Source organism: Aphelocoma coerulescens, chromosome 17, assembly GCF_041296385.1.
Source record: "Aphelocoma coerulescens isolate FSJ_1873_10779 chromosome 17, UR_Acoe_1.0, whole genome shotgun sequence".
Lineage (NCBI taxonomy): Eukaryota > Metazoa > Chordata > Aves > Passeriformes > Corvidae > Aphelocoma > Aphelocoma coerulescens.
The window spans coordinates 9,218,876-9,231,882 of record NC_091030.1 but is presented as its reverse complement, the minus strand read 5'-3'; the positions used below and the strand labels follow the sequence as shown (position 1 = coordinate 9,231,882).

At 50.7% G+C, this 13,007-nt stretch overlaps 1 protein-coding gene across 7 annotated transcripts in view; it reads right to left on the bottom strand.

The window, feature by feature from the left end:
- The window catches only part of DAB2IP (DAB2 interacting protein), a 132,187-nt gene that overhangs the window by 24,329 nt on the left and 94,851 nt on the right, over window positions 1-13,007 (bottom strand). For all 7 annotated transcript variants that reach the window (XM_069032186.1, XM_069032187.1, XM_069032188.1 and 4 more), the window contains 2 exons: window positions 9,321-9,419; window positions 6,617-7,171 (listed from right to left, as the gene is read on the bottom strand). In XM_069032186.1, coding sequence (XP_068888287.1) covers window positions 6,617-7,171; window positions 9,321-9,419 — 654 coding nt within the window. The remainder of the gene's footprint in view (window positions 1-6,616; window positions 7,172-9,320; window positions 9,420-13,007) is intronic.

Here is a 13,007-nt window from a genome sequence, read left to right as displayed (position 1 = left end):
GGCTGGATGGGAGCTTTGCACCAGAGGCAACTTGCATTTTTCACATGGACATCTCTACATTGAAAGTTTCATCAAGGTTCAACAAACAGCTTTCCCAAGAGACCCAAATAATTTAATCCACAGACCCTCCATCACTGTGCTCCTGTCCCAAGCAAAGGCAAACCCTGGGGCAGGCAGGTACATGCCTGTGCGAGAGCACAGCAGGAGAGGAGATGACATCCCTGCAGTACCCATCAACTGACTGCTCCCACCTTCCCACAACACTGTGACTGGGACCAACACACTGCCTTGACCTTCCCCCAAAACCCTCCAAAAAAGCCAGAGGAGGAGCTTTGAGCTAAAAGAAAAAAAAGTCACTTCCATTATTTCTTTAGCCACAAGATGCCCTTCCTCAGATCCTGCTACGTCTGCAATGCTCCAGCAGCTGCAGAGGCAAAAATCCCTCCTGGAAGCAAAGCACGCGCCTCCCTCTGCTATTTTCTCTCATTTTGCCCTTTTTATCAGCCAAGCTGGAATGAAACTTTAAACCCTGCTCAAATCCCGTTAGCTGCTATCTGGGTAACTCTATCACCTTTATCTTCCTGGGGCTCTCCCAGGGTACGTTTCAATTCCAAGCCACCGCTCAGGCTGACACAAGGTGCTGATTCTTAATTAGCAGCCGCTGACCTTGGCTTTGCTTGATTCTCTTTCCTGTCACTTTCCCAACATACTAATTATCTCAGGAACACCGAGTTTTACAGCATCTCTTAGCCAAGTGTTTGCTTTTCCCCATCTTGTCAGCTGAGCACTGGCTGCTGAGTCCTGGAAACCCAGGGCCAAGTGGAGCCAGAGTTAAATGTGAATTTGGGTGATTTGAGCTGTTCTACAGAATTCACTAGAATTTAAAATGAGGCAAAATTCCATGGCAGGACTCAACACAAAGCCAGAAAAGATCCCCTGGAAATCTCTGCTGCTGTTATTATTTCCTATGGAGCAGCTTCAGCTCAACAGCTGGGAAAAGGACCCCTTGTCTCCAAAGTGGGAAGGAAAGCTGCTGAAGTCCCAGAGAGCTTAATTCATTATGGCAGAGCACCCAAAGCCAGGGAGTAGTAACACGGCAGAACTTGGCCTTGGAACTGAGCAGGGAAAGAGGGGAGAGCCCTTTCAGCATCCCATGGGTCAGGATTGTCGCTGTCCCTGCAGGTCTGGGCTGCAGAGTCATCCAGCCGGGTTGTAGGACCTGGCCCTGGGATGTGTCAGGGGTCAAAATTCCCCCAGCCAGCATCCTTGGGCGAGTTCCTCTGCAGGGACCACTCTGGGCAGCTCTGCGAGTTGCGGGAAAGGCGCCTCGGCCGTGGGTCAGTTCCCATGACATCCTGCTGCTTCTGTCCCAGGGCCATGGGCCAGACCTTCAGTTCTTCCCTTCCCTCCACATGGAAAAGCCACATTGGCTCTGGATCACACTTCTGCTATCTCTGCCTTAAGTACTCCAGCAGCCAGCACTCGGAAGACACAAATGGAATGCAAATACTTGTGGAATCCCTCCGGGGGCCTCACTCACCCACATACAAGGTCCTGAATAAAATGCAATAACTAAAGCCAATAAAACTCCCTGTTTCTGAGCAGCAGAGATCAGCAGGGGGTTGTTTTCAGTTAGGGCCCCTGGCAATGGAAGAAAATAAGATGCTTTATTTCATTACCTCAGAGTCGAGAGGGGAAGGAAAAGGTCTACAGTCAAAATTAGGGGCTGTGGCAGTGTTCTCCAGGCTTGTTCCCATGTTTATTTTAAGGCTTTTTGCTTCAGACTGGACGGATCTCAACCTGTGCGACCCCAGTCGCTGCACATACGCTGATAAAGAAGAGCACTTCATAAATAAATAAATTCAGAGCATGACAGCACAAGGCTGCACTGGTCTCCAGCACTTTGCACATAAGCCAGCCTCTGCTATTCCAAGGCAGCTCCTCCCCTGCTCCAGGAATGCAGGCAGGAGCCGGCAGCCCCAGTCCCGAGGGGTTCCAAGTGCCAGTCCCTGTGCCTGGGGGTGGCACCGGCAGTGCCTGGGCTCCAGCTCCCAAGCCCGGGAGGCAGAAGGGTGAAGCCAGCTGGGTGCCTGGCAGGGCTGTGGTTGGGAGCAGGAGGCTTCTGAGGGAGCCAACAAGCAACACAAATCTTGTAGGATTTGTCCTGTCCAAATCCGGGAAGGATTCTGCACTTTGCCATCCCAGGAAGGTCCTCCCACCCCAGCCTCTCTGGGATGTGTCCAGAGCTGGAGCATGTGGGGTGCCAGGGAGCTGAGGAGACCCACGGCCCCGCACCCCCCGTGGCGGTCACGCACCCTCTGGGCTGGAGCTGATCATTGCTGATATTGTAACTGACTGATGGGCAGATTGACCTTGAAATAATAAGGTTCTCCAAATCACAAGCCTGATTAATAGGATTGACTTAACCTTAAGAGGATTGAATTGATAAAGGTAATAAGATTATTGCTTATTTCAAAGGCTAGCTCGAGTCCAGCTGGGCCTTTATGCAAAGGAGAAAAACACCAGTGGTCGGTAGGGCTGTAGGTTTCAGGTGGAGGAGTGCTGGGACACACCCACAGGGGAGGGAAATGTGGCACAGGAGGGTGCAGAGTAGGGAAAGGAGAGTGGGAGAGGGGCAGCAGCAGGGTCCTGGACAGATGGTGTGAAACCAAGGACCCCAGCCCCAAGTTCTCAACCCTTTCATCACACAGTTCCTCTGAGGATCTGCTCCAGTCACTTCTCTGCCAGGAAATACAGTGATGTTCTCTCCTTCAAACCCTGGAATTCATCCTTGGCACTTCTGGCCTTTTCTAATTCTCCTTGGGAAAAGGTGGTGAAGTGGCAATGTGAGGGTTAACTCTGTGCCAATCACCTTGCTCAGGGAAATAAAACCTGAGGGATACAACACTAACACGATGAGTGACCCTCACATCCCTGTCCCTGCCTGAGCAGAGCAGTCACTTTTCCACAGCCCTGTGTGGACTCTGCAGGTCCCAGAGCCTTGATCCAGCGCCAGCTCTGCCACTGGAACGTGGGGTTCCAGCAGATCCACACGGGGGGAACAGCTACATCTGCTCAGCTGAGGCACATCCTCGCAGCACAAACAAACAGGGACACATGTTTATTCCTCACTCCATTCCCTACACCATAAATATTTATTTCCAGTGAGCAGCTGGTTAGCTAGAGCTTTGTCTAATGCTGGGTTTGATCTACCAGCTCTCTGGACAATAGAGGTTTTTTATATATTTATGGTCATGAACTGAGCTCTGGGAGCTCTCAGACAGCCCCAAAACAAATCTAAGCATGGGAAGAAATCTGGAAGCATCAAAAGTCCTTCGGGAAGGATGCAGCCACCTATCCACAACCACATCACAGGGGCCACGCCAAGCCCTGTAGGGCAGGACTGAGCACTCCTGGTAACACCAACCCTGGCAGCAGAACTGCTTTATGACTTTGTGTCTTTTGTCTGTGGGCTGCAAAACACATGAAAGCAATCGGGCATCTCCACATCCTTACAGGGAACAAACACTTCATCAGTGCTCTCACTAGGAAGGTGGAAGCAGGTAACAAGCGAAGGACTGAGCTGAGAGCCCACATCTGTTTCAACCACCAAATATCCCCCTTTCAGCCCTTCTTGCCATAAAAAGAGACAGGGAACATCCGTGTGTGCCGAGAGCTGATGGAGCACTGGATGTCTGTCAGATTTTCCAGTGGGCTGGGGCAGCTCCCTCCTCCCCGAGTGCCTGCACACAGAACCTTATCAAAACCCTCTTCCCCTCCTCTCCACCCACTGCCTTGGCAGCTGCTCAGGGCTTTTCAGGCGTGCCCCGTGCACACCAACCCAGCGCTGCGGGGATCGAGTTCTTCCCTTTCCCACACAGAGATCGAGGGAAGCATGGACTTTGACTCCAGAGGGGACTCTGCTTTCATGCTCCACCTTTTAATCTATTGTGATACAGCTACGCAGTCCAGGAAGAAGCTGAGATTTAGGGAAAAAATTCAGCTACAGCCCTTGTTCCCCTTCCGCCTGCAGCCCCAGGTGTCCTGCCCCCCAGCAGGAGGGACTCTGGGTTTTAGCAGCTCCAGGCAGCCACACCCCGCTGGCAGGGGACAGCTTGGTATGGGGTGTCTGTGGGGAAGGATGGCCCTGCATCCACCGGCGGGGCTGCACAGGGACACACACTGGTGGCCGGGACCTGGCTGCGTCTGGCACGTGGCACCATCACACCTCCCCTGTGGCATCTCTCCTGCCCCGGAGCTCCGGGCAGACACACGGACCCATCCTGGCCTCATTAAGGGATTACTCCTTATTTACAGCAAATCGCTGCAGGAAAACAGGGCCCGAAACAGCACAACAGCAATTAGCTGCTAACGAGTCTTTGCAGATAATCTACTGGACACTTGTTTCACAGTCCGACCATAATTGCTGCTTTAGCTCAGCTGCAGCGGCCAAGAGCCACAAAACCCCCTTTATCAGCAGATTCAATCAGGGGCTGCCGATGGCCACGTCCGCAGGGCCTCGCTGGGAAGGCTCCCGGTGATGCACAAGGATGAGGAACCCACCTCTAGCCCGGGCAAGCTTCCGTGAGTCATGAGAGAACAGACCTGGAGAAGGGGGTCCCTGCCCTGCTGTCCCCACACTCGGTGCCCAGGGTCAGGGTGGTGGGGCAGCCACGGGGAGCTCTCCGGAGGGGCAGTGGGGTGCACCCACGTCCCCCAAGCAGGGCTGAGAGGGTGCTTTCTTCTCTCATTCATTATTTTTCTACCTTACTGCTGCTTTTCTCTCTGCCTGCTTGTCCAGTCCAGGATGTACCACCTGGTTCCCATGCTCCAGTAACTCCGGTTGCTCTGACAGCTCCCCAAACCCTGTGCTAATGCTGATGGCAGATGACAGGCAGGGAAAGCAGAAGCTCCATTTTAGGGGAAAAGTCATCAAGTCTGTTTACTGTTTGCTGTGTCCCCTGTGTAGAGCCTCTGGGATCTCAAGCACTGATGCAGACACATGTCTGGAAACACACTTGATCTCTCTGGAGCCTCTCCAGTACTGAGAGGCAGAGCAAAAAGGCTGGGGCAGTGACAGCCACTCTCAGCCATACCCACACATGATCCGTGGTGATTAAGACTGGGATGACACTTGAAGCCTTTTGCACCAGAACTGTGTGAGCCATGGACAGGGTCTTTCATGGCAATGTTACTCCCACAAAGCCCTGGCATTAGAGCTGCTGGAGCTTCAGCAAGGGGCAGCAGAGCCCCTGGTGCCAGCACAAGGCAGGGCTGTGCCCAGGAACCACATGCTGACAGCTCTGGAGCCCTGGCACAAGGATTGAGGAGAGACACCAACCACAGCTCCTTGTGGAACCCACAGCATTATTCTACGTAGGACCATGGTCCTTCCCCGTGCTCCTGGGATCAGGAGGCCTTAACGGAGCTATTTTCTCTGCTGCTGCAACAGCAGGCCCCCCGCTCCCAATCCTCTCTCAGTGAGCTTTGCCTGCCTTGAACCAGATCAGGAGGCCAAGCCACTTCTCTGTCCGACAGATGGTAACTAAACCTAATCCACGAGCCCGGCCATGGGCCCTGGCAGCAGCGGCAGCTGCCAAAGAAGCAGTGCCCTGTGATTCCCCCTCAGGTGAGGAGCTCATGTCTCCCCAGCATTGCAAAAGCTTTGGACATATCGCCCTTCCCCAGTTCTCCCCTGCAGAGTGCAGGAAGATGGTAACAGAGAAAAACAGTGATGCTTTAACTCCTGCAGCCCTGCCACAGGCACTGCCCACCATGGCTGTGCCAGGCCACCAGGCATGGAGGATGCTCTGCAGCAGGGCTCACTCCCTGCCCTCTGTGCTGGGGATCTCAGCAAGGAAGGGCATTCCAGCTCTGCCCACCCTGCCTGCTCCCTCATGGATCACAACCTGAAGTAACTCCCACTCTCTGCCTCCTCCTGGCCTCCTTCTTCCCCAGACTTGGCAGGGGATTCCCAACCAGGAAGGAGGCTTAAAGTGGTCCACAAAGGCTGAACTTCCACCATGTGCAAGTCAGTGGCATCAACCCCCAATGAGCACTGCCATGGGAGCTCCCCTAGACCCCCTTCCAAAAGCAGTAGGACAGACCCTGAAGACCAAGAGCTGATCCAGAGACATGCGTGCCTGCAGACACTTTGCTCTGGAATTTTGGAGAGGCTGCTTGCTCCCATTCAGCTCCCACTGTGCAGGGCACTCAGTGCAGAGGGAGAAGAGCACGGAACCTGCTGGGTTCCCCAGGAATACCCAGCACACACAGGCTGCTCAGCTCAGGCCAGCACTGCTTACATTCCATCCTGGAAAACTGCCTTCTTGCTTACTTTCACAACTGTGCCTGTTTATAGTACAGAGAGAGCCTGACTCCTGAGCCTCCAGAAGGAGAAAAGTGAAGGAAAGTGGCTCAGTTAGTGTCTCGTGGTCCCACCAACCTCTCTGCTAATTAAGCAACTTGTGCTGTGCGTGCTACCAACTTGTTTGAAATCAAAGAAAAACAAAGCACATTAACGATGGCCCAACGGACGAGGAGTTTTCCCAACCCAACCCCAGAGTCTGCTTCCAATGGTGTCTGGTGGGATATTACTGATGGCAGAGGGTCCTACCTTTGCCTTGCCCGTGCTCTGCAGGATGTGCACCAGCGCCGACGCCATCTCCTCCTTGTTCTTCACGCTCAGCGAGGGCTCCAGCACCGAGCACAGCACCATGTAATTGTTGGTGATGTACTCAGCAAACTCCTTGTACATCTCCATGGGAAGGATGCTCATGCTCTGGTAGCGGGACTTGATGCGGATCATGGGCCCTGGGGACTTGCCCTTGCTGGGGTTGGGGCTCACCACTGGGTACCATTTCTCCACGAACTGCCGGCCCGTCACCGAGCTCACGGGGATGTTCACCTGCCCGATGAAGTTGGTCTTGTCCTTCTTCTTCTTCTTGTCAGTCTCTTTGTATAAGTGCACAGTAATGTTTTTGAGTGATGGGAGGTTATTAAATTCAAAGTGCTCCCCCCAAAAGACATTATCAGTTTTCAATTTACAGGTAGTTCGTGCATAAAGAACGTCATCCAGGCATAATTCACACAAGTACTTTTTCTTAGCTGGCAGGTCCTTGGCTTCAATAATCCATAACTTTAACATATTCTCTACCCTTCTGCTGTTGTCCTGAAAAAAAGATGCAAAGAAAAAAAGGTCAATAAAAAACCCCCACAAAGCCAAGCACAACAAAACGGGAGATATGAATTAATTATTTCGGATGTGCTAAATGAGCGGAGGCTTAATTACACTTTATTTTAAGGAAATACTGGCTCTCAAGAATTTGCATAATAACACTACTTATGTTAATTTTCCAAAATATCATCGTGCTCTCCATGTCTGTTGGTGCCAATTAATATAAGGAACAAGGGAGATAAAACCCCTCCAAATCATAAATGCACCATTTCCCATTCCCTGCCAAGAGGGCCTCCGAAGAATCTGAAAGAACCTCACTGGTCCTGAATGGTTCCTGCAAAGCAGAAGCTGTTACAGATTTCTCACAGCCTCCTCCTTTTCCAGTAGAGCTGCTCTACAGCAGCACTGAGTTCATATTTACTGTAACACAGCAACACAGAAGGACCTGAACACACACCCAGGGATCCCCTCATCCACGAGGGAATGCCACCACCTCTGGCAGGGAAATAACTGTAAAACCTCACTCTGTTTTAGAGCAGAAGTCCAGAGCACCCAAGTTAAACACTGAGAAGAATCATGGGGGAGAGAGTCCCATGGGAGAATCATGACAATTCAGAGAGACAAATCTGCCTTGGATATCTTTTAAACAGTAACAGAGCCACGAATATTTGGATCTTTCAGAGCTCCCTCGTGATGCTGACCTCATCCTGGAAGAACATCCAGGGGCATTTGCTGCAGGAGTGACTCCAAAGATAAAGCACTGGCAGCTGCACCACTGCTGGGATTCTGCAAAACCTGTTTTGTTTGGAAACCCCTCACTGAAACAGCAGCCACGGCTTACTCTGCTCAGCCCAGGAGTCTGGACAGGAACATTTCTGCTGGAAGTCCACAATGGGGTACTGTAGGTTCAGGAAGTACACACAGGAACTGAACAAGAACACTGAATTCCTGACAGAAATACCAAATCAGATACTGAGAGTTTATTGTCTATGAACTCAAACAAAGATGGAAAGTCAGCCATTAGTCACTGCAGGTTTTGAGATGATGGAAACACTTCCAAATGGATTTCCACTCACCATTGCACCTTGAAGGCATGGTGAAATGCCCAGCCCCAACTCTCACTCCCTGGAGTTCTCTCACGCTAAGTGTGACCACACAAACCTTACACAGCTCTCTCATGTCAGGACTACCAGGAAAAGCCCTTGGAAAGCACTGGAGCCACTGAACTACACTAGAGGAACACGCTGCCAGAGGCAGAAGGCCACCTCTCCCCTCCACTGCTCACACCCTGATATTGAAGGAAATCCTTCACCCTGACATTTGGCACTGTGCTGGGAACAATGAATTCTGAGACTCAGGGCCCCTTTAGAGCCTACCAGGCCTGGACTGAATTTGTGTGCACAGCCAGGAGGAGTTCACAGGATCCCATCATTTGTGTCTTGTCTGACCAGCAGAAAAAGACTTGGTTGAGCCCATCAGCTGTGGAATCCTGCATTAATCCTGACCAATCTTTGCAGCCAACTCCAGCACAGCAGGGAAGAAGCAGCTGTACATTTATTTTAGGATGTACTTAGCCTTAGTGGGCCATAAAAATGCATATTGGGCTCCCTGTGTTCTAGTGAAGAGAAGGAGTTGTTCCTGTAAATCCCAGGAGATGATTTTGCACCTCAGCTGGCTGGAGAAGGGAAAGCTACATTCCACTGTTGCCTCTGGAAAATGCACATCTGAGCTCCTGCATCACTAGAGCAGACTCTGTGTCAGGAGCCGACACGTGAACTCTTCAGACTATTCAGTCTTGTGACTTTGCTGGCAGCTACCTGACATCTGTCCCATGGCTTTTGGGAGGTGAAAGTCCTATGGAAGTGGCAAATACCATCAGTAACAGCAACACTGAAGATTCTTCAGGTCTGACCAATTCTTAGCAAGAGCTGAAGCAGCATGTGCTGAGAAAAGAGGGGAAAGAATAATTGGCGCTTGTCTGTAAATATAATTGTGGAAGAAAGCAATATGGAAAAAGGCTGACCCAGAGTGCCACTTACTCACTCCAATGACAATACGTCCCCTGCTGCTCCCATGCACTGGGATATAAAATGTAATAACGAGGAACTGAACTAGAGCAGAGGCAATTCCTCACAGCCACTACCTTGTTGGGGTGCACGGCACGCCGCAGGTTCTCCATCCATTTATCTCGCTCTGCTGCCGAACGACACGAGAAGCACTTACTTCCTGATGAAGTTGTCACCTACAGGGAAAGGAACAGGATTATGTCTTGACCAGCACACTGCAGAGTGTGGTCTGGGGGGAGAGGGGGACTTAGGGAAGATGCTAGTGGATTTTATTTTTTTTTTTAAATAAACAGCTTTACCCAAGCATGAAGCAACAGCCCCTAAGGCTGGCAGAAAAACAGGACAACTCTGTATGTCACAGAAATAATCATAGAAGCAAATTCCAATTGCTTCTTCTCTTCCACACCAGAAAACACTAGATAATGGGCCCCATGCATGTGATGCTTTAAACCACCAAATTCCACAACTGAGAGAGTGCAAATCCTTAGATGAACTAAAGATAAATTGGAACTCCGAGTGGTTACTTGGCATTCCTCCAGGCTCAGCCCAAAGCCTGTGACAGTAACAACCCATTCCTTGTTTCCAGCAGAACATCAGGCTCAGAAAGGCTTCCCACCTTCCCCCTTTGTGTCCTGCTGCTTCTGGAGCCCTTGCTGTGAAGAACATGGGGACAGGTCTGTACACCCCAGTCCTGGCCATGGTACAGCTCATAGCAGCTCATGGCCCAGCCAGGGGCACTCGCAGCTCACAGCAGCCATCCCCAGCTGGGGAGAACCAGGGGGGCTTCCCAACCTGGGCATGGCTGGGAAGTGCTGCTGAGCCCTCCTCTCACCTCTCATGCTTCCAGGATCATCCCAAGGGATTTTCTGCAGTGTGTGTGTGACTTTCTCTGGCCATTGGCAGTTCATAGCCAGGGTTTAAAAAGCACACTCATAGCAGGGACATTTCCAGAGGTGCAAGTGCCTCTTATTCCTCATCGCATTCCTGCTATCCCAAGGAAACTCAACCCTGCTGAGCCCATGGAAGCACCACTGCCTGGCAGCCCAGAATGACAGGCACCGAATTTTCTTCCTATGCCCCCATGCCAAACTTCCTTGGCATCAAAGCCAATAGCTCCCTGCACCTTCTCCTCACACACAGATATTCCCCAAGCTGCCATCTCCTCCACACCTACTGGTCCTGACCACCAGGAATGTGGCTCCAGCTCTCTGCCCTTTGCATTTGCTTTTGTCCAGCAACATTCTCCCTGTACAGCTCTGCTGGGAGGCTGAATGGACCTGGTACTTTAAATAACTCCCCTCTGAGCTTCATTTCCGCCAGTCTCAACCTGCAGAGTTATTTGTGAGTGCTTTATCATCTCCCAGTGTTTGTGTTTACACACTGTGCACTGGGTTATCAGCTTCTGGGAGACACAATCTCCTTTAATTTCATGTATCTCCCAGAAGCCCAACCTGTTCTTACAGAAGAGCTGGCACTTGCTAAGATTTGTCATTAGCAAACCTCAGTGATAAGTTGAACACATCCCTTCCTTTGAACACAGACCAGGGCAGAATGAGAAGAGGCCTGTTCTGTCTTTATATAAAAACACAAAGAATCTTCCAACCCTTGATATTCCAGAGGCTTTCCCCTTCAGACAGACGCTCTCCCTGTCCTTGCACACTTCTATACTCTGCCTGTAAAATACATTCTGCTGAGCACAAGCTCTCCTGCAGTTCCAGGAACAGACTCCGTACTAGCAGGCACAGCAGTGCGATCTTTCCAGCATCCTTTCGCTGGAGTATTTCCAGCTTCTTCAAAATCTCCCACCACAATCCACCTTTCAGTAAACTACACCAGTAGTCCACTGGCCATTTCTCACCCAGCTTTTTGTTTAGCTCTTTGGTTTTGATGGAGTTTGGTGTACAACTGCATTTGAAAATGTTCTCAGATCTAGAGAAGGAAACTTGGAAGCTCTTCCATAAAGGAGAATTAAGATTTCTTTGGTTGCAAGATGATCTCTTAAAGATGAGTTCTCCTTGGTGACACCCATGGATCCCACAACTGCAGAGAGGATCATGTCCAAATAAGTAACCATGTAATTCAGCTGTTCTTCTTCTGAATCTGTTCAGTCAATGTCAGTTTTTCACCAGCTATCTGTTAGGTTGGATATCCAATGTATTTTCTTGCCACACTTAAGTAAATACATGAATTATCACGGCCAAATTTGTCATTCAATTTTAAACCAATTATAAATTAATTAATCTTTCAAAACCTAAAAATCCTGTAACTGTCATCCTGAAGTGAGAGAAGGGGAAAATCATGTGCCAGATATGAAGTGTGTCTTGGTCTGATGGGAGCTGAAGGTCACATCTACCATGTGTGACCAAAAATGTAATTTCCCCCAGATCTGCAATCACATCCCAGCTTTGAGTTCTGACTTAAATATCATATGGCATTAATGACCTTTATGAGATATTAATTATCTTTATAAAGAGAGTATTCTAGTCTCATCAAGATTTTGGATATGCTGGAATACTGTTAATGTACAGGATAAACTCAATTAATAAAACTCATTAATTTCTGAAATGTTACTTATTCATTATCCCCAGTCCTTGGATGGGTGATCTCTTTAGTCAGATAAAATCTTGTCTTTTTAAGACACTCTTAAGGTACAGGGTACAGGCTTCACCTGGAAGGACATGCATGGAGTAACAGGGGATGATAACAGAGCTACTGGAGGTGCTTCACTCAGTGTCCAGAGGATTTTCCAAGGCCCAGTCAGGGCTCAGCTGCACCCCCGGCCCCACAGCAGCTCCAGGCATCCGAAGGGCCACGCGAGCAATGGCCAACGTTTGCACAGCTGGATCAAATTTAGGGCTGCTAAATTTAGCTCCACTTAATTCTCCCTTGCTGAGGCAAGGCCAGGATGAGGCAACAGGCTCAGCTGTGTTGGAGCAACCACAGTTTGTCTTTCCCCCAGCTGTGTCCTGGGACAGCTCAGGCATGAGCTGTGCAACAGGACAAGGCTTTGGTCTGCCAAGACCTAAGAGAGCCCCTCAGCCCTAATGGCCCTGCCTGGCCCAGGACCCCCCAAAGAGCAGGGCCAGGAATAGGCTCTGGGAGCCTGGGCTCTGAGCCTCTGGCGCTGGCTGAGATGCCCACTGTATATTTAGCACACGCAGCATGTGCAGTGGCACGGGATGATTTGCTGACAGAGGAGTCTTACAAGGAGAAAGAAGATGATGCTGAGTAATTTAAAAAAAAAAAAAAAAACATCAGTGAAGGAAACAAGCAAATACTGACTGCCAAGTACTCAGCAAGTGAGAAAAAAGCAAGTTTCACAAAACTTGGTAAGCAGAAAAAGCCAAATGCAGCCTGTGGAAAAGCCCTGCCCTGGTGCTGACCGTGCTCCCTGGTAGAGCTGAGGGGAGCCGGGCTGAGCACGTCTTAATGCAGGGTGGTGGAGATAAAAGGGAGGAACAATTCCCTGCACCTTCATCCACCAGCTGCCTCCCAACGAGCCACTTGGTTGTTTTCCACTGCAGATGGCTTTGGCACCTCTTGCTTTTGTCTCCGTCTGGGTGCGCTGCCAGCTCCTCTCCGAACCCGCTCTCCTCCATCTGCAGCCGTGTCAGATCTTCCTGGCCTGTTCCCCGGGCCACGAGGCAGCTCTGGCAGGGGAGGAGCTGCGTCAGGTGAGCACTGATGGCCACCAGCCAGCTGGGGATGGGAACAGCTCCCGAGGCACTGTCCCTGCCCGGCCACCCCACCTCCGGGAGAAGGTG